The following is a 25,122-nucleotide window of genomic DNA, read 5'->3' as shown; positions in this document are numbered from 1 at the left end:
CCCTGGAGCCGGGCCGGCGATGCTCCCGTGCCCCTGTGCCTGCGCTCGGTGCCCACGCCGCGCTCCCACTGGGGCAGCACCGCCCCGGCCCTCCTTAAAACCCACAAGGGGAGTTGTGAAACAGGAATTATGGTTTGTATTGTAATACAACACCCGGTCTATCAGCAGCACCACCACCTGCGGTAATCTCCCGAGCATCTGCCACTGGAGGTGACTCATCTGCGGGGCTGCTGTCACCAAATAGCTTATCAGAAGTGAACGGACTGATTTTTCCTGCTCCTCCTGATGATAAGAGGATCCACGGCCATCCCGCTCTTTGTCCGGCTCTTCCGCGTTGCGCTGGGTTGTTTTCAAACCGATGTTTGAGTAGGTGGAGGAGGAAAGGAGGAGAGTTTGTGCTCTCGGGTCACTCGGTCTGTGTGTCCCCGCCAGCCCCAGATCACAGCTGGGGGAAGTTGAAGGGAAGGGAAGGCAAGTGGGTGCCCATGGAAGGCTACCCCAGGGGGGGACCATAGGGCGCTCTCAGGGATGGTTGAGGGCCGTGGATCTGTGGTTATCCAGGAATAATCAACCCTTCTGGGATGGAGCGGTTTGCCTTAGCCTGGCAGGGTGGGAGGAAGGTTGACGGTGCAGGAGCCACTGCCCCAGCGGGGTGAGGGTGGCCCAGGGAGCGGGCTGGGGTCGGGGAGGCTGCGGGCTGCCCTCTGCACCCTCATGCTGCAGGTGCTGGGTGCGCAGGATGTGCTGAGCAGCTAATTACCCCCTTCCCCTGTGCTAATCCGGCTTTCCCAACAGTCTGCTGCTGCCAGGCGTGTGGCTGTGCCAGCGGGAGACTGCGGAGCACCCACGACCTCAGGGAGCTGTGCCATCGCTGTGCCAGCTCATCCCTGCCAGAGGGGTCCTGCCCGCTCCCACAGCCTGGCCAGGGATCCACCTGTGGCTCTGCAGGTAAGGGGCAGAGCTCCCCACACTCACACTGAGGATCCAGCCCCCCTGGAAGGTGTGGGGACCTCGTCTGGCTGTGTCCTCAGCCCTCGTGGTCCATGCGATGCCCAGAGAATATGGGATGCAGGGTCCAGCCAGAGGCTGCCTGTGCTACTGTGGCAGACTTCAGCTTGAAAAATGGTTTAGGGGCTGCAGCAGTGGGAGCTGGGCACATTGTGGGTCGCTGGTGCACCTGGCAGGTCCTGGCAGCCTCCCCAGAGCATCCCAGTGCCAGCCCTGCTGCCATGGAGGGGAGAGCAGCCCAGGAGCGGCGGCGTGGCAGGAGCAGCCCTTCCTCCTTTGAGGTTCTGAAGGCTCTGAGGAAGCAGCTCAGGTTTGCAGATGTGTTACAGGCTCCGGGGCTTTGCTTCCTGGAGTCTGGCTGCAGCCAGTCACCCTTCCCTGCTCCCAGAGCCCAGCATGACACAGGTTTCTGGGCGTCTGGCTCCACTGGGGTCAGGCAGGGGTCAGGCAGGGATGACTCAGGGATGACCCAGGGATGACCCAGGGCTCTGAGTGGCCACCAGCATCCCCGAGCCGCACGGACACACCCCCATCCCCTTCCTCTCGCTGTCCAGCAAGGAGTGGTCCCAGCTCAGAGAGGCTGGGACCACTGCCAGGACCTGGGGGGCTGCAATTCCCATTGTCCCATCAGTGTTCTGCTGGCCCTGCACCCCTGCAGGCCCTAGGCATCGCCTCTGCTCTTGGCACCGAGGTCCTCACCCTGGGCAGGGCTGCTGCGGGCTTGGCTCCTGCCCTGGCCGCCCGCTGCCACTGACGTGGGGCACGGCAGGGTCGGAGGCTGTGCAGCACGAAGCAGGGGGGAATTTTGCCCCTGGATGCCCAGTTTCCAGCTGTTAATGGTTGTACCTGTTTGTCACTTTTCCCTGCAGCCACGGGAGGTGGTTTTCCCTTTCTACGAGCAGGAGTTGATTCCCGCCTGACCCCGTGGTTTGGGACTTTGAGAAGAGGATCCAATACAGCTGTAAGTGCACCATCCTGGGACATGTCTGACGGGGGGCAGCTGGTGAGGGTCACCCCGTCCTTCCCTGTCCCCTGGGGTCCTGCATGAGGCTCCAAGCCTGGGGTCTGCGTGGGCCTCGGCCACATTCCTGGCTGCTGGTCTTTGCCAGGAGGTGGCAGTCGGAGGACACGGCCACCCCAGCACCTTGCCAGAGCTAGACACACCTGTGTCCAGGGTGTCCCTGCCCCTCAGGCTCCCAGTATTCCCAGTTCAGCCTCTTCCAGCAGCGGGAGGGCAGAGCTGCCCGCGCAGGCGGGCTGGGCATGGCGATGTGCTGTCTGTCGTGTCTGCTGCAGCTCCTCTGCTTTCTCCCTGCAAACCAGTTGGACCAGTGGGCCAGGACTGGTGCTCAGCCTCGCTGCAGTGAGACAGCTGTGCCATCAGGAGAGGAGGGGACAGGCAGAACGTGCCAGGCTCCAGCACACACAGGGCTCTGCAGCAGCGGCCTCCAGCCTGGGATAACCGAGAGCAGCTCCTGTGGCAAAACACCGGGACATGGACTCCCGGACAGGTGAGTGGGTGGCCTTTGTCACCCTCACGGGGCAGAGGTGGGATGTTTATGCCTGGGCAGTGGTTTGGTGACCTCCCTCCCCTCTGCCCCGTGAGCTGGGGCTGGGGCTCAGTGCTGGCGTGGCTCTGCCCGAGCAGTGCTGCTCGGAGCCATCCCCCGGGATGTGGGGATCTCTGCTCCCGAGGGGGCCAGGGCAGGGATGCCTCCCACACACGGCGCGGGGCAGGGCCTGGGCACGACGCCGTCACCCTCCCACGGGCAGTGGGCGTGGAGACGGGGCAGTTTCGGCAGCCGGCTGATTCAGGGAGGCTGTTGCACCACGTTCCTCCTGCCCCGCAGCTCCCGCTGTGAGTCACGGCTGCAGCAGCTCCCTGACCTCACCCACACCGGGGGTCCCGGGGCTCCGGCTCGCTCCTGCCCCAGCAGAAACACCGGCTGCCCACGTACCCTGAGCCCTGCCAGGAGCGCCGGCTGGAAGGGGCAGGGCAGGACAGGCAGGTCCTGCTCCTCTGCACGAACCCTGGGAGCTGCGGCGCGATGCTCTGCGGCCCCGGCTGTTTGTGGATCCATCAAGTGGAGCGGGTGCTGCGGGCTGCAGGACGCCCGGGGACCTTGCTCGCTGTGTAAACACCGTGACCACAGGGGAAATGTTCTCACTCCGATGGCATCTGCCTAAATTTAGCTGCTCTTAGGTCATCCTTTTCCGCTGTCTCCTCGCTCCCGGTGCCGCACTGAACCGCGTCCCTGTGCCCTGCACTGACCATGCTCCGGGGCAGTGCCCACACCCCCTGCGCCCTCCTGGCACAGCCCCAGAAGAACTCTCAGCACAGGAATCGATACTCAGGGGCTGTGCTGGGCACCTCGGTGTCCTGACAGTGCCAGGATCGTTGGTCGGTGCCGGATTCTGCCAGACCCTGCGGCACGGCTGCGGGGGATGGAGCGGTGCAGAGCCCGCGGATGTCCCGCACAGCCCCGTCCGTGCCCCGTCCCCGCCCGGCGCTGGCGGCAGGAGGCTGCTCGTCCTAACAAGAACATCCTCTAGAGGGAACTGCCAGCCCAGAAATGGGGCTGCGCGGGGCTGGCTGCGCGCATCGGCCGCTCCAGTGCCACCAGGAAAGGAGAATCACCCCGCGAAGGTGTGAGTGGGACCAGGAGTGGGGATACAGCATTGTCGGGGTGGCCAGCTCCCTTCCCAGTGACCGTCCCACCTGCCAGCTCACCTGGGACAGCGGTGGTCTCCATCATGGGCCTTTGGGGGTAGCAAAAATCTCTGTGCCACAATCCTGGACAGCCCTGCAGGGTGCAGTCCCTCCCGGCCGTGGGGACAGCGCACGCCGGAGAGTTGTACCCCAGCTCCCAGGTGTCCTGACCCTGCAGGGGACAATAGGGACCCCCAGGCTCCCGGAGGTGGCCGTCTGCAGACCCCCTCCTCCCTCTGCTTTCCAGGACAAGAGCCCATCAAGGTGATCGGGGTTGTCTTGGGCATTGGGCTGGCCCTGCTGATCCTGGCGAGTTTTGGCTACACCTTCATCCGGTGGTACCGGAGGGGCCGCTCCCGGCGCCGTGAGTATGGGCAGGGCAGGGGACAGGAGGGACAGGGCAGGGGACAGGAGGAACAGGGCAGGGGACAGGAGGAACAGGGCAAGGAGGGCTCAGAGCATGGGGCTGCAGGGACTGGGATGTGGGGAGCATGGGGCTGCAGGGACTGGGATGTGGGGAGCATGGGGGATGGGGTCCCCTGGTGCACGGGGGCTCTGGGCCGAGCTGGGGGCACTCTGAGGTGAGGAAGGGATGCACGGTGATGTCCTGGTGCTGTCCCGCTGGCTGTCCTGCCTGTCCCCCCCCCCGCCACACAGACTCACGGCAAAGCAGAGGTGTGTTCATGGCACCACATGGCTCTGACACCTCTCCCTCCTCTTCCTCCTGCCTCCCCAGGGCCTGACTTCGTCTTCAACCTCTACCACTCGCGGTGAGTGACACCATGGGAGGACCAGGGCAGGCTGGCAGCTCCCTTTGTGCAGTGCCAAGGTGTCACACACCCTCCCCACTCCCAAATCCACCCAGCTCTGCTGTTGCCAGGGGGCTGGCAGGGGCTAGAGGGGGACAGGCAGCTTGGTGACCTCTCTGCTTTCCCTGCAGCGGGCTGGGGTCAGTGGCACTGGAGCTGGTGCCACCCTTCAGCATCAGTGGCTCACTGGGCACCTCGGGCAGCGGCTACGAGCCCTTCCACAACCAGGGGCCGTGAGGTGGGAGCTGGGCTGGTGAGCAGGTAGGACATCCCCCTGTCCCCCCCGTCCCCCAGTGCTGTGCCCCAAAGCCTCCGTGCTGCCTTGTAGCCCCTGGCCATGGCACCTTTCCCCAGGACAGTCCCACAGATTTTCCAGCAAAAGTCCTGCCTGTGGCTGGGGGGCTCCAGGGGCTTTCCCTGGGCTCTGGTTTTGGTTTCTCCCCGCACAGGCTTTGGTTTGTGTTTCCTTCCTGGCTGTCCCTGGGATGGGACGTGTGGCCAGGGACAGAGGGATGCAGCTGGAGCCCGGGTGCTCTTGCAGTGCTTCCTCTCGCTGCCTCTCACCCACCGCCCAGCACCAACAGAAAAAGCAACCAAAACCGGCTGGGGGGAATTCCTCCATTTTCACTTCTGTGATAAACAGCCCCTGAATTGTTGGATTTCGACTGAAATGGCAATGGTGCAGTTTCTGTTGCTAAAAAAGCCTCACGGAATCACAGAATCGTTGGGGTTGGAAGGGACCCCTGGAGAACATCTGGCCCAGCCCCCCTCTGTCCAAGGCCACGTGGAGCAGTGACACAGGAACGCATCCAGATGGGTTTGGGATATCTCCAGAGGGGGAAACTCCACAATTTCCCTGAGCAGCTCCTCCATATTCAATTCTCTCGCTGGCCCTCCACAGCCATGGGAGCACAGGAGGTGCCTGGGGCCTGCACTGGCCTCCCCTTTCTTGGGATGAGGAAGAGCATGCAGCCTTATCCCAGGATTCCTCAGCACTAATCCTGGAGGAAACAGCCCCATTCCCCACGGCTCAGAGACCACCCAGCCTCCTGCATGCCCAGAGACCTGGGAGCAGATTGTTCTTAGGGAACCAGCTGAGGAGGAGGGCCAGGAGCCCCAGATTGTGGCTGGATTTGTGCAACTGCAGAAGACGCCGTGAGGGAACAGGAAATCTGGCTCAGAGGGAACGGGAAATCTGGCTCAGAGGGAATGGGAAATCTGGCTCAGACCTCCTCCTCCTCCTCCATCCAGCATCTGCACCAACATGGAAGCTGGTTCTCTGCACTGCCAGTGCAAGGAAACGCCTCAGAAGGCCCCTGTGGAGCTCCTCCTGGATTTTTTGTACCAATTGCCTTCGGTTTCAGCAGAACAAGTGGCTGTGGAAGTGCCTGGAGCAGGACAGCAGCCATGGGAAGCTTCTGTGGCCACGGAGAGGGGCCCTGCTTGGCCAGCGGGGGCTGGTGAGGCACAGGGGGCCTTGGGACCATTTCTTTGCAAATTTCTCTCAGAAGAAAAAGGAAGAAAACCTCATGAGGCCCACGTGGTTGTGTGTAGGGAAACCCGTGAGGACCGAGTGGGATTTCCGTGGAGTCAGGGGGAGCATCTGTGCTTGCGGCTATCGAAGCTAAACCCTGTGGTTTGTGGCTTTCTCCTGGTTGAAAGGAGAGCTCTGACTGCTCATGGAGAGGGGGAAGTGCCACCCCCTGGGGCCTGGGAGCCCTCCGTGGTGAGCAGGATCTGGCGGAGCTCTGCACAACGCAGGATCCGGCCACAAGGCCTGACGTCAGCGGCGTTTAAAAGAAAAACAACAACAAAAAAAAAGCAACGAGTTCGATGACTCCATTTTCCAGAGGAAGTTGAAAAAAATTAAAAAGAAAGCGAAAAGCTCCAACCCCCAAAATATGCAGAGACAGAAGAAATGGGGCCAGTGGAGGGGCAGGAGGAGGCTCCCAGTGCCCTCCACATTCCTGTGGGATGCAGGGATGGATCTCACGTGCGAGCAGTGCCTCGTGAGATGTAAGAGAAGGAAACACAGCAAGGATCAGCCCCCTCCTGCTGCCTGTGCTGGAAAACCTGAAAATAAAACCAAAAACCCTTCACCTGAAAAACACCTCCCCGAAGAGGGTTTCAACCAGCAGTTTTACTGGGACTATCCCGCCATGAAGGTTCTTGGAAACGGAGTCACTTTTGGAAAACCTTCCCTGTGAGCTGGAAGGTGACCCAGAGTGAGCTGTTCCGTCTCATCCTGTTTCCATTCTGACGACACCTGCTCAGAGCATCACAGAATCAATTCGTTTGAAAAAGACCTCTGAGATCATCGGGCCCAGCCTATGACTGAACACCACGTTGCTGAGCAGAGCAGAGCCCTGATTGTTGCCTTCCCCGGTTCCCTCCACCCCTGGGTTTGATTTGTTCTGCTCCTGTCCTCCCCTGGTGATGTCCCCACGCGCTGTCCCATGGGATGTGCATCCCTGTGGAATCACTGGGAGCAGCCCAGCTCCTTTTCCCTGCTGCTCCTCTGGTGACTGCTCCCACAAATTCCCCAGGGACAACCACCTGGGAACTCAGGTGCGTGAGAAGCTCTTGGTTCTCCTTTTTCCCAGTTGTGATCTGGAAATGCTCTTCCCCACGTGAGGCAAAGGCACATTGCTCTTTGCTGATGGGGGATGTCCAAATCTGGAAACAGAAAGCTCAGCTTGGCCTTAGGAGAGGATGAACAGACAAGTGGACCAAGTAAATAGCATCATATCCTTTCTGTATTTACAAGTGAAATGCAATAAATAATGTCTGTGTCCAACAGTGGCAGAACACAGACCATAGTGTGGGTAGGACTGCCCTGGCTCGTGCTGGGCTTGTAGGTGCATCCCGTATCCTGTTCTGGGGCTCTCCCAGAGGGGCTGGATGCTGAAGGGTCTCTGTAGGGTCAGAAAAGTCCCTCGGTCCATCCATGAGAGGTCAGGCAGGGTGCTGATGTCAGGCTGACGTCTGCTTTTGGTGTCCGTGTTGTGAAAGTCCAGGATGGCATCAGAAGTGTGGACATCAGCAGGAGGAGCCCAGTGCTGGCCCAGGAAAGGGGGAAGTGGAAGCACAGGACTGCCCCAGGCCCTGAGAGTGGCCCTGCGCCCCGTGCTGGGTTGCTGAGGGCAGACAAGGCAGAGGTGCCCTGGTGTGCATCCTTGGTGGCCCGAGGAGGTCGGGATGAGCCCGTCCAGCACAGCCCATCCCTGTTCCCATTAGCTGGACTGGCTGGAGGGACGCACTGGGGGCTGCCCACAGCAGGACCAGGGCCAAAGCAGCCCCACCAAGGGCGAGCTGGTGCTCCTGGGCCACGTCTGGGCCCGGCACCGTGAACATTCAGGGGTTGGCGGTAGCTTATCCAGTGGCAGACGAGGTAGTTGGGTCAGTGTGCAGGGCTGGTGGCCCTCAGGACGGGTCACAGGCGGCTGTCCTTGCTGTCCCCACCGAGCCGGGTCAGGGGCTTGATGGGCAGCGTGATCCAGTCGGAGCTGAGGCTGGAGACGAGCGGCAGCGTCCCCAGGAAGGCAGTGTTGTCAAAGATGCTCAGGTCGAAGGGAGATTTCAGGAGCTCAGGGCTGGCTTTGGAGGTCAATGGAGCACCTGGAGCCACCCAGCTCAGCAGAGTGGGGGCTTGGGGCCCCATCTGGCTGGAGAAGTCCCAGGCAGGGGCTCCCCATGGAGCGAGGTCCTGCGTGAGGGGATGCTCGGGAGACGACTGCTTCAAATACCCTTTGGACACGGCCAGCTCGGAGCACTCAATGTCCAGCACGGTGTCGGTGCTGCCCAGGCCCTGCACGGACCCTGCACAGCCCAGGAGGGGCATTCCCTTGTCCAGGGCCTGCTCTGGCTGCACGGTGCCCTTGGACTGCTGCAGGTACCCCCGGAACTCCACGTCTTCCTGGATGGTGGGCGAGAGCCCGGGCTCCCCTGGGCTGGCATTCCCGCTGCCAGAGGAGCAGCCAGGAGCAGGGCAGGGGCTCTCCAAGCCCACCCCACTGTCCTCAGCAGTGGGCAGCTGCTGCCTGTAGCCCTGGGGCTCGGGGCCTGCGGAGCAGCTCAGGGAGGAGGAGGAGGAGGGGATGTGCAGGCAGATGCCGCTGTCGGTGCTGGTGCCGCTGCTGTCTCTGCTCCCTGTGGGCCCCAGCTGGTCCTTGGGCCATGCTGGGAGCTTCCAGCCCTGCTCCAGGGACAGCTCAGCTGTGCTGGTGCTGCCGTCAGGGCTGCTGTCTGGCTGGGGCTCCTTCTGGCCCAGGAAGAGCTGCTGGATGGGGTCTGCGTCCAGGCTGCCTGAGGATGGGGGCTCATGCTCCACCCAGAGCGAGCTCTGCTTCATGAAGGACTTCTGGGAGGGAGAGAAAGAGAGGAGTGAGCTGTGCTTCACCCCTGGTTGGTGCCCACCTCTGCAAGCACTCCCCAAGCCGCAGCCTTGCTCTGGCTGCAGAGGGTGCCACGGCACTGTCCCTGCCTTACCAGGGCAGACGGCGTCCTCACAGGTTTCCTTATGTAGGTGCGTGCCAGCAGAGCCCCCAGGAGGCCCAGCAGCAACAGGATGATGAAGGAGGAGCTGAGGATGCCCGAGAGAAGCTCTGTGCTCCCTGCAAGAGAGGACATGACCAGGTGAGGGGGGAGAGGGGGATTCCTCAGTGCACACAGCACAGAGAGGCTGCCCTGGCGTGGACCCCCACATCTCCAGGGCCAGGAGGCTGGGGGGGATCTGCATCTCGTGATTCCCCCCTTCCCTGGGTCCCACTTACCGTCCCTGTGGCCGGTGGTGATGCACTGCTCATCGGTGCGCGTGGCGGGGACGGGCCTGTTGGCCATGCTGGGCTCCACGCTCACGCAGTACTCTGTCACCGAGAACAGGTCACTGATGGTGAACTCTGCACTCTTCTCCAGCACTCTGAACTGCAACAAACAGAGCACAGGCTGGCACCTGAGAGCCCCCAGCTCCTGCTTTCCTCCCTCCTCCTCCTTTTCTGTCCCCTGGGGAAAGTCCCCAGGGTGTGTTGTGCTAATCATGACAGCAGATAGACCCAAAATCCCCACTAGAGCTGGAAAACTCTGCCATAAAACATGCAGAGACACCTCTCTGTGCTGCTGTGGCTGTGAGAAAGCTCAGCATTTACTCCTACAGAAGACCATGCTTTAGCAATCTGTTTTTCCACTTGAGTAGCACCATGTGGGACAGATGGGGACAACACGGGAGCAGCAACTCCTCTCACCGTGTGGTTGTCCTGTGTCCTCCTGACGTGCACGTGGTACTGGGTCATTTCCTTCTGGAAGTCACTGTACTCCACGGTGATGTTCCCGGAGCGGAGGAGCAGCTGCAGCCGCACCTGGATGGAGTTGCCCCTCACGGAGAGGCTCTTGCTCGCCAGGCGCAGGCCGGCTGGAAGCAGATCAGTCACAACAGCAGGTCAGGGCTGTTTCCTGTTCACAGCTCTCAGCCTTTGCAGCACCAGGCTGAGCTGTGACTGTCGCACCCATCCCCCTGCGCAGCCCGCCTGCCCTCCAGGGAGGTGTGGAGGGAAATATCCCTGCGTTCATTCATCCCACTGCTCTTCCCAAGCAGTTTGGCGCCCTGACCCCACCAACCCCAGTGCAGCGTGGACAGAGGCAAACCCCAGCCCACCTTCCTGTGGGGAGAAGGCGTTGGTCCTTTGCCAGGGGGACGTGCGGTTCCCAGACACGGCTCTGACCTGCGCATAGTAGCGCCGCTCAGAGTCCAGGGTGTAGTAGGTGAGGTCACAGAAGTGCTCTGAGGTCTTCCCGCACTCTGGGATGGCTGTCCAGTTGACTTTTGAGCCATAGCTGCGGGGAGAAGCACCAGGGGTGAGCAGAGAGCTGGAATCAGATCCTGGCAGGGCAGGACCCCCATGTTTCCCCTCGTGTTACTCACACTTTGTACTCCACGTCGTAGCGGGCGCTGCTGGGGGAGTCGTGCCCCGGCTCCCACCTCAGCAGGTGCCGTGCCACCTCCGCGGCGAAGCGCACGTGCTGGGGGCTGGCCAGCTCCTCACCTGCGGGACACACGGTGAGCTCGGGGAGGCTGCACAGCCCTGTCCCACCAGCCCCACAGGGACAGCCTTGGGACAGCCTCCTGCATCGCCCCGTGATGGGTGACGTGACAGCACTGACCACCTGAAACGTGCAAGCCTTTGCCCAGATTTCTCTTTCTGACTTTCAGGATTTACTCATCCCCCTCTTCTCCTTCCTCTTTCTTTGGGGACAGCCCAGCTGGGGCTTCTCAGTTCTTTTCTGCCTCAAGAAAGGAGCTGTATTTGCATCCCTCGTCCCCTGCTGTTTGCCACCAGCTCTGTTTGGACTCGGCTTTCCTGTTTTGCTCATCTGCTGCCTGGATGAAACCAGACTTTTTCACACCTCCTGCCTGATCTCGGTATTGTCACCTGGCAGAAAAGCCTCACTTGTACATCTGCCACCTTTCCCTTGCAGGTTTCCCCGGCAGCTGCTGTCTGCTGGCAAACACCCACCCCAGCACTGTGTTCCCAGTGACCATGGCCCCTCGTGGTCACACCAGTGCGGACAAGCCAGGCTGGTGCCCCTCGTTGAGCCTTTGGGCTCCCAAGCAGCAATGAAAGGCAAGCGATGAGCATGCCCTGCTCCGAAGCACGGATCTGAGGGCTGAGCACCCAGCCAAGGTGTCCAGGCTGTGGCTCCAACCCCCTCTCTGTCTGCTCCCCCTTTCCAAGGAGCCCACCCGGAGCCGTGGGGCTCAGCCCCAGCCAGCAGGAAGACGAAAACCAGCACAAGAGACTCACTGCGCGTCGGGCAGGCAAGGAGCAGTGCCAGGCACAGTGCCAGGGCGGTGGCAAAGGGGACCATGGCTGCTCAGCATCCTCCGTGGCAGCAGGGCGAGCGCGTGGCTGGGCTCTGTCCCAGCAGCAGCTGAGTGCTCGTTTTTCCCCCGGGGGCTGGCTCAGTGACGTCTCGGAGGCGTTCGAACAGCGCCAGCAAAGTGACTGAGCAGCCGCTTCCACTTCTCTTTGCTGTCCACCCACTCACCCCAGCCAAAGCCTCAGCCCAGGCTGGGCATTTCCGACAGAGCTTGACAGGAAGAATTCTGGGGGCTTTTCTGAGCAAAGCGGGATCGTGCTGAGAAAGGCAAGTACAAGTGAATGATGTCTCTGCTGCTTTGGTGTGAAATGAGGTGTTAAAAGCACCGCACAGGTGAGTGTTAGCACCGAGGGTGACCTGGCTCAGGGGTTTTACTGAGTGCAGCACTGTGTCCTGTCCTGCCAGCAGTAAATCCAGCCAGATTCTAACCAGCCCCGGAGTCCCAGGAGGGGGTTCTGGCTTTCCCTTCCTTTGGGCTCAGCCTTCTGCCTCAGCCTGCAATTCCCCTTTCTCCATTTCTGGGGCTGAGTAACAACCTCTGGGCTATCCCGTGTCCTGCAAACACCCTGGCACAGGGGTGCCATCGAGAATCCAGTGTCACACAGGGGCTGCCACTGTTCCTGAGGCTCTGGTAGCCCCCCCGTGTGTCTGTGGCCCCTGGCCCCACGGCGATGTCCTGCCTGCCTGGTGATGCTGGGACCTTGGTCAACTCCCAGCAGGCTGCGAGTGCTCTGCTTTGCCTCAGAGCTTGCTTGAGGGCTTTCCTGGGGCCCTCATGTGGTGGAAAGTGATTTTCCTCAAAAAGAGGAATTTCCCACTGGGGAGTTAGTGGAAAGGATACAGACAAGAGAAACCAAAAGTGCTCTGGACAGACTCAGAGAGCATCATAGGGGGCACAGACATGAAGGCTCCTCTTTGAAGAACCATCTTAAATGCCTGAAGTGGGAGATTTCTCCTGCTTTCCCTGACTTATCCTTTCTGCTGAAAGCCAAGGGCTTCCACAAACTTCCAGCCTGGCCGGAGCACCAGCAGCAGATGCCCTCCCTGCCTTGGCTTTATCCCCCTGCCCTGGGCAGACCAGCTGATGTCCTGCCACTCTGTTCTTGGCCCCTGCGTCACTGGGCAGCCACTGAACAGAGGCGTCGAGATGAAGCACAGCCAGACCCACACAAAGCCACAGACTGTGTTTTGTGTAAGGTGATGACAATTAAAAGCAACGGGACCAAAACCCAGGAAAGGGGAGTTTTGTGGAAACGCCGCTGTGGGGCTGGTCCTGTGGGTGAGGCGGTTCAGAGGCTTGGGAGAAGTGGTTGGCAGTTTAGGGGAAGATGAAAGAGGCTGAGGAGGAACGAGAGTTCTGCAGAATTCTTGCATGGCAAGTGGGACTCGGGCTGGCTCCTGACCTCTGCAGGGAGGGCACTGCCAGGTGCCACGGGAGAGGCAGGCGAGGGGACAGTGTGAGCTGGGGGTGATGTGGCTGACCCTGAAATGCCTCCCTGTGCACACACTGCAAAGAAATGCAGGCCAGGAGCACCTGGGTCTGTGCATTTCCCTTCCTGGTGTCCCTCAGGAAGCTTTTGCAGGGTGACAGCAGGGTCACACAGGTGATGCTGCACCGAGCAGGGCAGGGATGGGGCCGGAGGGCTGGTTCTGCACAGCCCTGCCGCAGGACAGAGCAGAGCAGAGTGATCCTCGTCCCAATTCCCTCATGCCTGGAGGTTGGAGCAGCTCTCCTGGGCTGGTGGAGCTGGCTCTGGCTGTGTGTTTTAGCTCCTCTTTGCTGGCTGGGAGGGCTCCCAGCAGCAGTTACCAGCAGGGAAGGTGAGGATTTCCCCTGGGAGCTGCTGTGCACGCTGACATTTACCATCGGGCTGCTGGAGTCAAGCCACACACCCTGTTCTCTGGAACTTGCTCTCCATCGGTGGCTTTGTAGCAAGCAATGAATGATTCCTGGAATTGTTTTCTGAGAATCCCTTTCTGAAGCGGACGCAGCAGCTCAAGGGGGCACGGCTGGCTCAGGGCTGTCTGGGGGTGCAGCTCAGTGCTTGGCCACCCCTGGCACTCAGCAGGCCATGCCTGCAGAGGCACAAAAAGCAAACAAAACCCCCCCAAAACCACTCATGCCTGTGAAATTTACAGAGGAGTGCACTGTGGAGTGAGGGCTGGCTCAGAACAGCTCTGTGAGCTGGGATCCTGAGAGCAGGAGGGGTCCAAGGGATCCAGCCCAGGCTTTCCAGCCTCAAAAGGAAGGGGCTTTGCAGCAGGGCTCCTCCAAGCTTGGATGTCCCTGCCGGTCTCCTGCCCTTCTGATGAGCAGGTGTGGGTGGGGAGCTGGATGAATAAGGGACTTACACTATGAATAATGCCCAGAGAAACGTGTGGCACTGCAGGTCATGGGCCTGGCTGTCAGAAAGCACAGAATGAAGCTAGGCTTTTCTCCTTTAATCGGGATATTTTCACCTGCTTCTGCCTGGGTTCTTGGTCAAGCAGAGCAGCCCCCAGGCTGTGCCTGCAGGGGAGGCAGGGGCTGCTGCTGGCTCCTGGAAGAAGCATCGCTCCATTAGTGGAGGAGTGAAAAGCCCTCTAGAGAAACTAGGGGGAAATGGCATTTCATTTCCCTTGGAACAGGGAATTCTTGACTTCTGGGTCACACCTGAAAGCTCTTCCTGGGGCTGGGCAAGGCTGTGCATCCCCTCCTGTGCTTGGCAGGGCAGGAGAGCTCTGGGTGAGTGAGTGAGTGGTGGGCACAGAGGGGAGGAAGCGAGGCTTGGGCAGCCAGGAGAGCAGCGGGCAACCTCAGGATGCTGCTGTGCCCTGGGGCCAGGTCTCACGCACTCCCGGATTCCCAAGGCCCCGCTGCCCCTGCCCCGCATCCCTGGGCCGGCCAGCACAGGGCAGGTGTTTTGCAGGCTGCGCCTGGAGCAGTTGGGAAACCGGCGGCGCTGGAGCCGGGCGGCAGGTCCGACTGGTTTGCTGCTGGCACTGACGTACGAGCCCGCTCGCCAAACACCTCCTGCCCCGGCCCCGCGGAGCCGGCTCTGCTCGGCACCGCGCTGCTGGCATGGCCGTGCCGGAGCTCTGAGCCCAGCCCAGCCCCGATCCCGGCCCATGGACGGCAAAACCCCCCCGGTAAGTGCGGGCGGCTCCCGGCTTGGGGGCGCGGGGCGCTCCGGGGCTCGATGGACACGCTCCCCTCGGGGTTTGCTGGAAGGACCGGCCTCTCCCTCCTGCTCTCCGGGGTGTTCCTTCACAGCAGCCGGAGGGAGAAGGAGCCGGGGGAGCTGCCTGGGGAGCTGCTGCCTCCGGCACCTCTTGGCACACGGAGGGAGGGCAGCCAGCAGCATCCCTGGTGCCAGCCCCGTGCTGGCAGAGGTGTCGAGGCTCTCGGGTACTTTGCCACGCTGGAGTTGTGAACTGAGGGAACCAGTTGGTGCTGTCAGAGGGATCTGGTGCTGCTTGGCACGTTCCTGAGCCCTCCGGCACTTTCCAGCAGCACTGCACTGGTGGGCACGGCCCTGCTGCTCCCCCTCTCCAGGCAGTTTTCCCTGTGCCCTTTTTGGGCTGGGCTGACTGGGACCTGCTCAGCCCTGGATGTGGGGCTTTGCTGAGCATCCTGTCATGAAGAAAACATCCATCCCGGCTGGGCACCGGGCGAGGCAGCGAGTAATTACCGTGCCGAGCAGCGCCGGCTGTGCCAGCGACACATGGAACAAAGGCGGCGGTGACAGGGTGGATGGGGCTCCAGGGGAGGCAAGGCCAGCTCTAACACTGTCCTCTTCCTGCCCCTTGGCGTGGGGGTGCCAGCCAGGAGCAGGGGCACAGCGGGGTCATGCTGGATGTTGGCTGGGTCTGAGGAGATGCCAAGTGGTCTGAGGGTGGCCCCAAAGCAGGGTGGCATCACTGCATCTTGGTGACAGTGGGGCAGGAACTGGGATGCCCACATACAGAGACAATTGCTCAATACTGGACAACCCGACCTTGGCATTGTCACTCGGGTTAAATGGGCCATCAGGAGTGCCAGGAGCCACCCTTGGCTCTGCAACTGCAGCAGAGTTGCTTCGTCTTTCCAGGCCTCCGTTTGCCCCTCGGTGGAGTGAGGTGAGCAGCAGTTACTCAGGCCCTGGAACATTTTGGGATCTGTGCCCGAAGGGTGCTCACACTGGCATAGGGTGACCTGTCCCTGGCCACACCGGGCTGGCTCAATTGGCAGCTGGTCACCTGCACTTGCAAAGTGACCCTGGCTGGCTTTGGGATTTCCCTTTGCTGTGTGTATCAGGGTCTTGGCAGTGTCCTCTCGTCCTGTTCTGGGGCTGGGTCTGTCCCCTCCCAGGGAGGCCCCTCTCAGCAGTGGCACTCGAGCAGGACAGTGTCACCCAGCGGGACTGGGGCTCTCACAGGCTGGGGACGGCTTTGTCCCCAGCGAGGACAATGTCTCTGTTGTGTGCTGGCTGAGCTGCTCTGCGCACACAATCGGCGCTTCACAACCAGGTGAAGGAGTTCCCAGCCTGGACACAGGGCTGTGAGCAGCTGGAGCCATGGCGAGGGTGGGCGGCCGAGCTCAGCTGGCGAGGATGATCTGAGGCAGCTCCTTCCAGTTTATCTAAGCCAGGGCCCACACGGTGGGGCCCTGGGTCTGGTTGCAACACCCAGGTGTTCCCTGGCTTCCGCTTTCCCTCCCACTCTGAAACTGCGGGTGACTGCTGGCTGGTTTCCCTGGATCCTGAGCCTCCAGCCAGCCTGGATTGCCGTTCCCCTGGTGATTGTCCTCTGCTGCTCCACATCAGGGTGCAGAGCTGCAGGTCAGTGCAGGCGGCAGCTCACGGCGCAAAGGGAACAGGCACCTCAGTGCTGCTGTCTTTGATTTGGGTGCCTTGCCCAGCTCTGCTCTAAGCCTTGGAGCAGGGAGAGGGAGTGAAGGTGATGTTTGCACTTCTGACAGGTTTAGCAAAAGGCTCATGTTGCAGACAGGCAGTGTCTGCAAGGTGAGCAAAGCTGGCCAGGAGTCCCCGAGTGTCCCCGGTGTCCCTCCTGGCTGTCCTGTGAAAGCCATCTGTGCCACAAACAGGGCCTGGCTGTGCCCCCCTCCCCACAGCTGCCTCTGGCATGGATCACTCCCGTGGCTGGTGGAGCATTGGCAGAGGCCGTCGGGGAATGGGCTCAAACCACAGCCGCGCGTGTGATCTGAGCTGGGCTCTGCCTCTGACTTTTACTCAAAAGCCAGCGAAGGATGAGTAAAGGTTTTGTGGGCAGGAGCCATCACTCACTCACCGGGGTCACACGCTCTCCTCAACAGAAACATCTCGCGAAACCACCTCATGCACCACTGCATGCACCCTGCTGCAGTGGCCTTAAACTGCTTACCTGGAGCCCGTGGCAAGAGCTCTGTTACCTTCTTTGGCAGGTCCACAAAATTCTTTAGACTTTTAAGGAAGTAAGTAGCTGGAAGTTCACTGAAAGAGCATTTGCTTCCTGCTGAGGAGTGCTCAGAGCAGTCTGACCTACGGCATATTTCGGTGTTAATTTGATATATTTGCACACTGGAGGTGGGAGTGCTGTGGCATCCAGCCTTGCTGGCTCCCTGAGGAAGCTGGGCTGTGTTTTCTGAGTGTGATGGAGAGGTTTCCCCTTTGGAGGATTGCACTTCTGCTGGTCTGATAAGCAAAGGGTTACAGCTGCTGCAGGGTGAGACGTGAAATATCAGATGTGTGGAGATGACAGGCACACAAATGCCGGGGTAAAAGGACATTTACAAAAACCTCATTTAGACGTAGGCAGGAGAAATTCTTTTCCCCAGAAGGGTTTCTGGCATCCCCCCATTGCTTTGCTCAGGACCTGTCACCGACAGTGAGCACTGAGGGTAGCCAGGGATGCCCCACGATGTGGGGGCGTGAGAACTGAAATCCCCTCAGTGTTGTGGCTGCTCAGGCTCATCAGGGGAGGGCACTGCAGGGCACCCTCCAGCCCTCCCAGACCCGAGGAGAAAACTGAGGGGCTCTCCTGATCTCCCTGGCACCTCTGGGAGAGGGCGAGGCTGCGGCACTGCTGGGAAATCCGGGTGTAGGGAAACCTGGAGCAGATCCAGGCTTGCTCCTGCTGCCTGGCAGGGGAGAGGTGAGAGTGGGGCTGATGCAGTGAAACAGAAAGTGCCTCTGCTCCGGAAGGTGCCTCTCTCTGCTCCTCCCCGTGCACAGGAGCCCGGGGAGCTCCACACGAGCGGGGAGGTGGCTCCCCATGGCCGGGGGACATTAGCGGTGCCTGTGCCAAGGGCCCGCGGGGGTGGGAGGAGGTTTGTGCCGGGGGGCTGGCCCCGCACACCCCGCTGCTGGCCAGGGCGGGTGGCCCGGCCGCTCCCGGAGCCCGGGGTGCTGTGGCCGCCGGCTCTGCGGGGCTGAGCTCGGCAGGCACAGCCCGAGCAGGGCAGGCGTGTCCCCGGTGCGCGGCCGGCGCTGGGCTGCGCTCGGACCCTGCGCGGGACGCGTGGCCAAGCCGGGCCGTGAGTCACAGATAATGCCCAGGAAGTTACACCAGCGCATCGCAAGGGAAGGCACAGCCGAACTGACAAAGCACAAAGCACGAGCAGCCTCACGACCTGCTCATTAGGGCTCCCGGTTCCCGGCAGGAAACACGAGGGGAGAGAAAACCCAGCTGGAAGGGCGAGGGGGGCTCCCAGCAGTGCCCCCGCTGTGCCCATGTGCCCGTCCTGCCCGTTCCAGGGCTGTGCTCCAGCCCCAGTGCTCCTCGCTGGCTTGGCAGGGAAAGGGATGATTTCTGCTCGTGGGGAAGGTGATCTCTAGCAGAGCAGGGCCGAAAATCAGAGACAGGCTCCCAGAGGGATGTGTTAGAGCCCATCTCTGGCTGGTAAGTTGTCCCTGTGGGGTGGTGGCTCCACTTCACCCTGGGTTCCCCTTCAGAAGAGCTGTTACAGAATCCCAGAATGGTTTGGGTTGGGAGCTCACCCAGTTCCAGCCCCGTACCCTGGGCAGGGACATCTTCCACTGGACCACGTTGCTCCAAGCCCCATCCATCCTACAAAAGGTAGAGGAAGCAGCATTTATTTGGGGATTTGTTCACAGGTTCTCTCTGAAGGAAAATGAGAGGCTCTGGTTTCTGTCACTGAAGGAGCATTTGGAGAGTGTATTTTGAGGAAAGGAAACAGATACATATTCTTTTGGGAATTCATGGATCGGGAGTGACACAATTGCAGAGCAGCATTCCAGGGTGCAGGACGTTTCAGGGCTTGGAAAACACTGATTATTAAGTGTTACTAAATGACAGCTGGAAATTGCAGTGTATTTTTCAAATGGCTAATTAAGGATAGATGCATAAATTGGGGCACTGGCCCCGTGGAACTGGGCCACAGCGTGACTGTCACGATGCCAAATGCCCGGCTGATTGCTCGGCACACAGTGATGGCTTTGGGAAGTTCAGCCCCCTGAAGGGGAAAACCGTGTGACAAGGAGGTTTTTGGCCACCCTGGGTGGGATATGGTTCAGGTTCTGGTACAGAGAGAAGCACTGGGGTTGTGACTCTCTGTGAGGCTCGTGGTACTGTGCGGAGCAGGCTCGTTGTGGTGCCAGGGAGGCTCAGCTCCGTCCCTCTGTTGCTTTTACCTTCACAGCTGGCAGGGTGGCAGCTGGGGGACTCTCTGGTGGGCAGCAGTCGCTGCTGGTGACAGTCCCCTCTGCCCACAGACCACTGCCTCGCCCAGCAGTGTCCCCCCCAGCCTCCTCCATGTCTCCACGGTCAGCAGCATCTTCGGTGCCCGACCTCCGCAGCCTCGAGAGAACGTCCTGGGCATCAGCTTCAAACCCTACAGCCCCGAGTCCGGCCCGGCCCCGAGCCCCTGCTCGGCCTGTGAGAGCACACGTAAGGATGGGGCACGGGGTGGTTCCTGGCCCTGGTCCCACCCAGGATGGGGCGGGATGGAGGGAGGCAGGGATGGCACCGAGAGCCGGGCTGGGGTTTCCCTGGGGGTGTGAGGGGACAAGGGAGAGGACAGTGACCACAGGGCAGGTTGGGTGTGCGTGGCCCTGCTCTCCCACAGCCCAGAGGTGGGCAGCAGGGTCTGAGGTGCCGTGGGGTGGCAGCTACCCCCCCTGACCCTGCCTCTGCCCTGCTGCCAGGATCCTCCATGTTCAGAGCTCCTTGCATGAGCCAGCGGCGGCTTGCGCTCATCTTCTGCGTCTCCGTCCTCATCGTGCTGCTCATCGCCCTCATCCTGCTGTGTGAGTGGGGTCCCAGCCCGGGGTGGCTCTGGCTCCTGGAGGGCACCTCAGAGGGGCTGGGAGTTGGCAGAATCTGGGAATACCCACACTGGGAGGTGCCAAAGGGAAACCCCTGGCCCAGAGGCAGGGATGTGCTTGTCCCTTTCCCTGGGTGTTCCTGACATCTGGTGGAGAGACGGGAGCTGGGGAGGCAGAAAAGGGATCTGCTGCCTGGGCTGATGGCAGCATCTGGGGGGCTTGGGGCTCTGCAGTGTGCTTTCCTTCTGCTCGGCTTACTCTGGTGGGCAGCAGAGCACCCCAGCAGCACCCACAGTTGCCTTCCCCAAGGCAAATCATTGTCCGTAGGCAGAACAGGCACAAACCGGGAAACCCTGGTGACATCCAGCTGCCACTCTCCAGCCGTGGGCTTGAAGCACTCAAAGGCTGAATGCATTTTGTGGGGGTGAAGGGAGAGGGGCTTGCAGCAGCTGGGCAGCACAGGGGGGTGCTCGAGGTGGCCAGTCCTCCCTCAGCCCTGTGTCCAGTTCACTCTTGGCTCAAACACACCTCACACCTGGTGACTGGGAATGTTTCTGTGCCTGGCACGCCTCCGGATGCCCACCCAGGTGGGTCACAGCCCCTCACCCACGGCCAGCCCTGGCCTCAGCGTGGCGTTCTCCTGCTTCCAGTCATGTTCTGGCGGTCGCAGACGGGCATCGTGTACAAGGAACCAGCAGAGAGCTGCAAGGACAGCGCCGTGCGCTGCGATGGCGTCGTCGACTGCTCCCAGAGGAGCGACGAGCTGGGCTGTGGTGAGGCACCGGGAGCTGGGATGGTGGGAATGAGGGGAGCCCCGGGGCGCTGGGCACCCCTGACCCTCCCGCTCCATCCCACAGTGCGCTTCTCATCCGAGGAGTCCTTGCTCCACGTCTACTCCAGCACCGAGAGCCAGTGGCTGCCAGTGTGCAGCAGTGACTGGGACGAGTCCTTCTCCAGGAAAACCTGCCGGCAGCTGGGATTTCAGAAGTAATTCCTGGAGGATAGGTTGTTCTGCTTGGGTGCCAGGGCCCTGCCAGGCCCCTGCCCTGCCTGAGTGCAGGGTCTGCTGTCCTGTTTCCCCGGTGTTGTGTTTTCCCGCTGGAAGGCGGCGTCCAGCGCTGCTCTGGCCATAATGCAGGGACCAAGTGGTCAGTGCCTGGATGGGGGGGACCCTCACTGCCTGTCCTCTCCCCTCCCAGTGCGTCACAGACCGAGTACATCCCCATGCGTGTGTCTGGCAAGAGCCTCACGGTGACTGACGAGAGAGAGACCATCCAGCAGAGCCTCAACAGGTACCAGGGTGGCCTCCTGCCCTGCCCCTGCCCTGGAGCCGCAGGAATGGGGCTGAGGCTGGGTCTCCCTCCTCTCTCCTGCAGCTCCCAGTGTCTCACAGGAAAGTACGTCTCCCTGCGATGCACAAGTAAGGAGCTGGCTGGGACATGGATGGGAGTGGGCCCCTTTTTCACAGGCCTGGGATCACTTTTCCCCCTTCTCTGCACAGGGTTGGGCAAATGGGGCGTTTTCCAGCAAATTTTCTGGGTGATAGAAAACTAATATTGCATGCCCTGGTCCCCACTGGGCCTACAAGTGTGGCACCCATGGGTGGTGGGGATGTTGTGTGTGTGTCCCCCTCCATGCTGCCCTTCCCCCCGAGCCTTTCTCCCAGCCCTGCTCTCCCCTCCAGCCTGCGGACAGAGGATTTCTGGCCGGATCATCGGGGGGAAGGAGACGTCTGTGAACAAATGGCCCTGGCAGGTCAGCGTGCAGTACGGGTCCATCCACATCTGCGGCGGCACCATCATCGACGCTCAGTGGGTGCTCACTGCTGCCCACTGCTTCTTCATGTGAGTGCCACTGCCAGCCCGGGCACCCAGCCCAGCCCCACGCCCCGGGTCTCACTCCCTCCTGCCCCATCTCACCCTGCCAGGAACAGCGTGAAGATCCTGGACGACTGGAAGGTGTACGGAGGGGTGTCGGACCTGAAGCAGCCCATGGAGGGCATCCCTGTGTCCCAGGTCATCATCAATTCCAACTACAGCGATGACCATGACGACTACGACATCGCCCTCATGAAGCTCTCCAGGCCGCTGCTGCTCTCGGGTGAGGCCTCACAGCTCACCTGGGCTTGGCTGGGGTGGCGTTTGGGGGACAGGGCAGGAGCGAGAGGCCGCTCGGGTCACCTTGGAACCATGGGGTGTGTGGGGCTGCTGCCAGCTGGAGCATCCAACCGTGCCGTGGCCACCTCGCTTGTCCCATGGCCAGAAAGGGTCTGGCACACACAACCGTGGGCTCGGCTGTGCCACCAGCCCCACATGGGCCCGGGGAGACCCTGCTGGGGTGGGCAGAGAGGGGAGCCTTTCCTGCGCCCCACGCTCCTCCCTGGCTGCGGGGCTGCGAAGATTTCTGTGCCGGGTGACTCACCCGTCCCTCCCTGCCCGGCTCCCATCCCGTGTCCCCGCAGCCCAGGTCCGCCCCGCCTGCCTGCCCATGCACGGCCAGCGATTCCAGACCGGCCGGTCCTGCTTCATCACCGGCTTCGGGAAGACCAGGGAGAATGAAGGTGAGGGAGGACTCCGGCTCCCCGCAGGCAGCTCCTGCCCACGAGCACAGCCCTGCTGTGGCCCTCGAGGGCTTTCCCGCAGGGAGAACCCTCGGGATTGCCCTCCCAGCTGCGAGGCTTTGCAGAAACAAGCCCTGTGAGAAACACCCGCTTCCTCCCTGCTGCTGGGACGGGGCCCGGGGCGGTGGGGGGATGACGAGGCCCCTCCTGCCCCACAGCTCTTCCTGCCTTGCAGATAACACATCCCCGAAGCTGCGGGAGGCCGAGGTGAAGCTGATTGACTACAAGATCTGCAACAGCGACAAGGTGTACGAGGGCTACCTGACCCCCCGGATGATGTGCGCCGGGTACCTGCAGGGAGGGAAGGACGCCTGCCAGGTGAGCTGGGGGCTCACCAGGGGAGAGCTGCCCGGTTTTGGGTACCCACAGAGGGGCGTCTCCCATCTCCCCTTCCTCACTGCTCTGCCCCTCTGAGCCAGGGTGACAGCGGAGGGCCCCTGGTCTGCGAGGACGACGGCCGCTGGTATGTGGCTGGGGTGACGAGCTGGGGAACAGGATGTGGCCAGAAGAACAAGCCCGGAGTGTACACCCGGGTGACAAAGCTCCTCAGCTGGATATACAGTAAAATGGAGGTGAGGTGGCAGGGCTGTGCCTGGGCAGGGTGGCCCTGCAGAGGGGCTGTACCCCCAGCCCAGCCCCTGGCACCTCACCCCGCTCTCCTCTCTGTCCCTTGCAGAGTGAGAACGACTAAGAGCGGGATGGACACTTGCCTGGGCTGTGCCTTTCCAGCTGGCACGGGCCACTGTCCTGGGCTGTGGCCAGGGCACGATGCCACCAGCCAATCCCCCACCTCTCTCTGGACTGTCTGTGCAGCCAGGGACCTGTGGCTGCCGCCGAACTCTGAAAACAGCGCCTGCAAAGTGATCCTGCCCTCACCTGGTGCCAGGGTGACATGGTGGCAGCTGGGCACAGCACCAAGCCAGGCCCGGGGGGACACAGCCCATGCCAGCGGCTGGCCGTGCTGGCTGGGGGACACCTCCTCGCCCCGTGTCTGTGGCTCTTCTCCTGTAAATAGACCTGTCTGGACAGGGTGTGCGAGTGCTTCCTGCCAGGGCCGTGGCACACTCAGTGGGCGAGGGGCTGCCAGCAGTGCCCATGGAGAGGGAACTCTCTCCTTTTGCCACGTCACAGCTGTGCCACCTCAGGGTGCACAGTGTGGCAGCTGTGTCCACACTGCCCACGCCTCCGGGACCACGCTGGCAGCTTTGTCCCGAAGGGGAGCCCCGAGGTGCAGATATTCCACCCTCTGGGAGGGGCTCTCCTGTTTGCGGAGGGATTTAGGAAGTGCGTCCCTCCCTTCGAGAGAAATGCCTGTTTGTTTGTTTTTCCATGCCGTGGCTCTGCTCTGAGCCGGCGCTCCCTCCCAGGACCGCAGCCACTCTCAGTCTGCTGCGGGGAGGGTTTGGCAGCCGTGTGGGGCCGGTCTGCACCCTGGGGGCGGCTGTGCGAGGTGGGACAGAAGCCAGCAGCAGCCAAAGGCCACACCGGAGTGCGGTGCAGAGCAGTCACCCACCCGGGCAGTGCCCAGGGTGAGCCAGCCCTGAATCTCCCTGCTGTGAGCTCTGCGGTGCCCGAGTGCTGCCTCGTGCCTGCAGGGGTGGCACAGCCAGCCTGCCCTCCCTGCCCACACCGGAGCAGGGACACCTTTCCCTCGAGGAAACAAATGCCTGCGTCTCCTTGTGGATGCTGGGGCACACAAGGAGATCTCCAGGGTGAGCAGAGGCTGCCTGCTCCCCTCCCCAGCCCCGTGGTCAGCTGCAGGAATGTCCTGTGGAGCCTGGCCACCCTGCACTCTTCTAATAAATGTTTTGGTAGTGCTCCACGTGGAGATGGATCTTTGGGATGGGCTGGGAAGGAAGCAATGATGTGCCAAGGTACCAAAGACCCCTGGGGAGCGGGCACGTGGGGCATGTAATGGAGTAGCCCTCCCTGCCATTCACCCTCTGCATTACTGCTCGTGGCTGGGAGAAAAGGAATGTTTTAGGTTGCTCAGGTACTGGGAACATCCCCTGGGTTCCCAGCACTGACCACTTCCCCTGGGAAAGGGTATGGGCCGCTGTGGTTTGGGATTTTGGGACAGCAGGTCTGGTCTGGTTCTGGGTGTGCAGAAAGCACCTGCCTCTCCCTGGGACTGGGGCTGCCACCTCCCTGCTGATGGGAAGGGGTGGGTGAATTCCTGGTTTTGCTTCACTTCTCATGGATTTGGAGCAGTGCTGGGTGGCTGCCCCAGAACTGAACTGAAACAAAGGGAGTCGGTGCCTTTTGGGAAGCACCAAGTCAGCCTGACCTCAAATCCCTTTTCAGAGCAGCAGCCCAGAAACCTCCCACGGATGCAGGAGCTGCCTGTGAAGAACGGAGTGTGCAGGGCCCAGGGGACTGTTCCCACCTCATAACCTGTGAAAAGGGCCTGGGCACCCCTGCTGAATTCCAGGGAGGAGCAGCGGGCTCCCGCTCCCCGCACACCGAGGCTGGGCAGGCTGCAGGGACTGCCCTGCGTGTGCAGCGGCGACGGCAACACAGTTTTCCATAAACAGAAGCAGCTGATCTTGAGTAAGGGATGGGGCCCTGCCTGATTTCCCTGTTTTGTTTTGGTCTGGTTAAAGTGGGAATTCAGCAGGCCTCAAGCCACAGACCCAGCTTAGGTTTGTGCAGAGGCTCTCTGGGATCTGGGGGTTTCTGTGGATAAGTCGGAGCGGAGCAGCAGCTCGTACTGGTTTATTACTGGAGAAATTGATCTCTTGAGAAGGAATAAGCCAAAAATTGGAACCCAGTAAGGGCTGATCTTGCTGGAGCTGTGTTCTGGGACCAGTAATCGTAACTTTTCAGCACGTGTGGGACCTTCTCCTCTGCTGTGGATTT

At 61.3% G+C, this 25,122-nt stretch overlaps 3 protein-coding genes across 3 annotated transcripts; 2 read left to right on the top strand and 1 right to left on the bottom strand.

Annotated features, from left to right (window-relative positions):
* Nucleotides 1-19: 19 nt before the first annotated feature.
* LOC120411236 lies at nt 20-4,748 on the top strand. The gene is made up of 9 exons (XM_039564729.1): nt 20-27; nt 125-366; nt 796-948; nt 1,878-1,969; nt 2,332-2,519; nt 2,859-3,655; nt 3,966-4,082; nt 4,455-4,547; nt 4,659-4,748. The coding sequence occupies exons 1-6, from the start codon at nt 20-22 to the stop codon at nt 3,193-3,195; spliced, it is 1,020 nt and encodes a 339-aa protein (XP_039420663.1). The 3' UTR covers nt 3,196-3,655; nt 3,966-4,082; nt 4,455-4,547; nt 4,659-4,748.
* A 2,513-nt stretch (nt 4,749-7,261) lies between these two features.
* IL10RA (interleukin 10 receptor subunit alpha) lies at nt 7,262-11,456 on the bottom strand. The gene is made up of 7 exons (XM_010403794.3): nt 11,325-11,456; nt 10,445-10,565; nt 10,178-10,356; nt 9,768-9,934; nt 9,300-9,450; nt 9,016-9,140; nt 7,262-8,887 (listed from the first exon to the last, which is right to left on the bottom strand). The coding sequence occupies exons 1-7, from the start codon at nt 11,386-11,388 to the stop codon at nt 7,961-7,963; spliced, it is 1,734 nt and encodes a 577-aa protein (XP_010402096.2). The 5' UTR covers nt 11,389-11,456; the 3' UTR covers nt 7,262-7,960.
* Nucleotides 11,457-14,358: 2,902 nt separating this feature from the next.
* Nucleotides 14,359-24,085, top strand: TMPRSS13 (transmembrane serine protease 13). The gene is made up of 13 exons (XM_039564810.1): nt 14,359-14,529; nt 19,092-19,266; nt 19,524-19,625; nt 20,294-20,416; nt 20,501-20,630; nt 20,843-20,935; nt 21,020-21,063; nt 21,328-21,487; nt 21,571-21,743; nt 22,105-22,203; nt 22,439-22,581; nt 22,683-22,835; nt 22,940-24,085. The coding sequence occupies exons 1-13, from the start codon at nt 14,509-14,511 to the stop codon at nt 22,952-22,954; spliced, it is 1,431 nt and encodes a 476-aa protein (XP_039420744.1). The 5' UTR covers nt 14,359-14,508; the 3' UTR covers nt 22,955-24,085.
* Nucleotides 24,086-25,122: the final 1,037 nt, after the last annotated feature.

The sequence above is a fragment of the Corvus cornix genome, chromosome 24, assembly GCF_000738735.6.
Source record: "Corvus cornix cornix isolate S_Up_H32 chromosome 24, ASM73873v5, whole genome shotgun sequence".
Taxonomy (NCBI): domain Eukaryota; kingdom Metazoa; phylum Chordata; class Aves; order Passeriformes; family Corvidae; genus Corvus; species Corvus cornix.
Note: the sequence above shows the minus strand (reverse complement) of the source record. Positions and strands in the feature narration are given on the sequence as shown.

Bases quoted from the DNA above. Each gene is read 5' to 3' on its own strand.
- TMPRSS13 (XM_039564810.1), top strand. From the start codon at position 14,509: ATGGACGGCAAAACCCCCCCG. The intron at 22,204-22,438 runs GTGAGGGAGGAC...CCTGCCTTGCAG, and splicing joins GAAGACCAGGGAGAATGAAG to ATAACACATCCCCGAAGCTG. The intron at 22,582-22,682 runs GTGAGCTGGGGG...CCTCTGAGCCAG, and splicing joins GAGGGAAGGACGCCTGCCAG to GGTGACAGCGGAGGGCCCCT.
- LOC120411236 (XM_039564729.1), top strand. The intron at 949-1,877 runs GTAAGGGGCAGA...TTTTCCCTGCAG, and splicing joins ATCCACCTGTGGCTCTGCAG to CCACGGGAGGTGGTTTTCCC. The intron at 2,520-2,858 runs GTGAGTGGGTGG...CCTGCCCCGCAG, and splicing joins GGACATGGACTCCCGGACAG to CTCCCGCTGTGAGTCACGGC.
- IL10RA (XM_010403794.3), bottom strand. From the start codon at position 11,388: ATGGTCCCCTTTGCCACCGCCCTGGCACTGTGCCTGGCACTGCTCCTT. The intron at 10,566-11,324 runs GTGAGTCTCTTG...TGTGTCCCGCAG, and splicing joins CCTTGCCTGCCCGACGCGCA to GTGAGGAGCTGGCCAGCCCC. The intron at 8,888-9,015 runs GTAAGGCAGGGA...TCTCCCTCCCAG, and splicing joins TGAGGACGCCGTCTGCCCTG to AAGTCCTTCATGAAGCAGAG.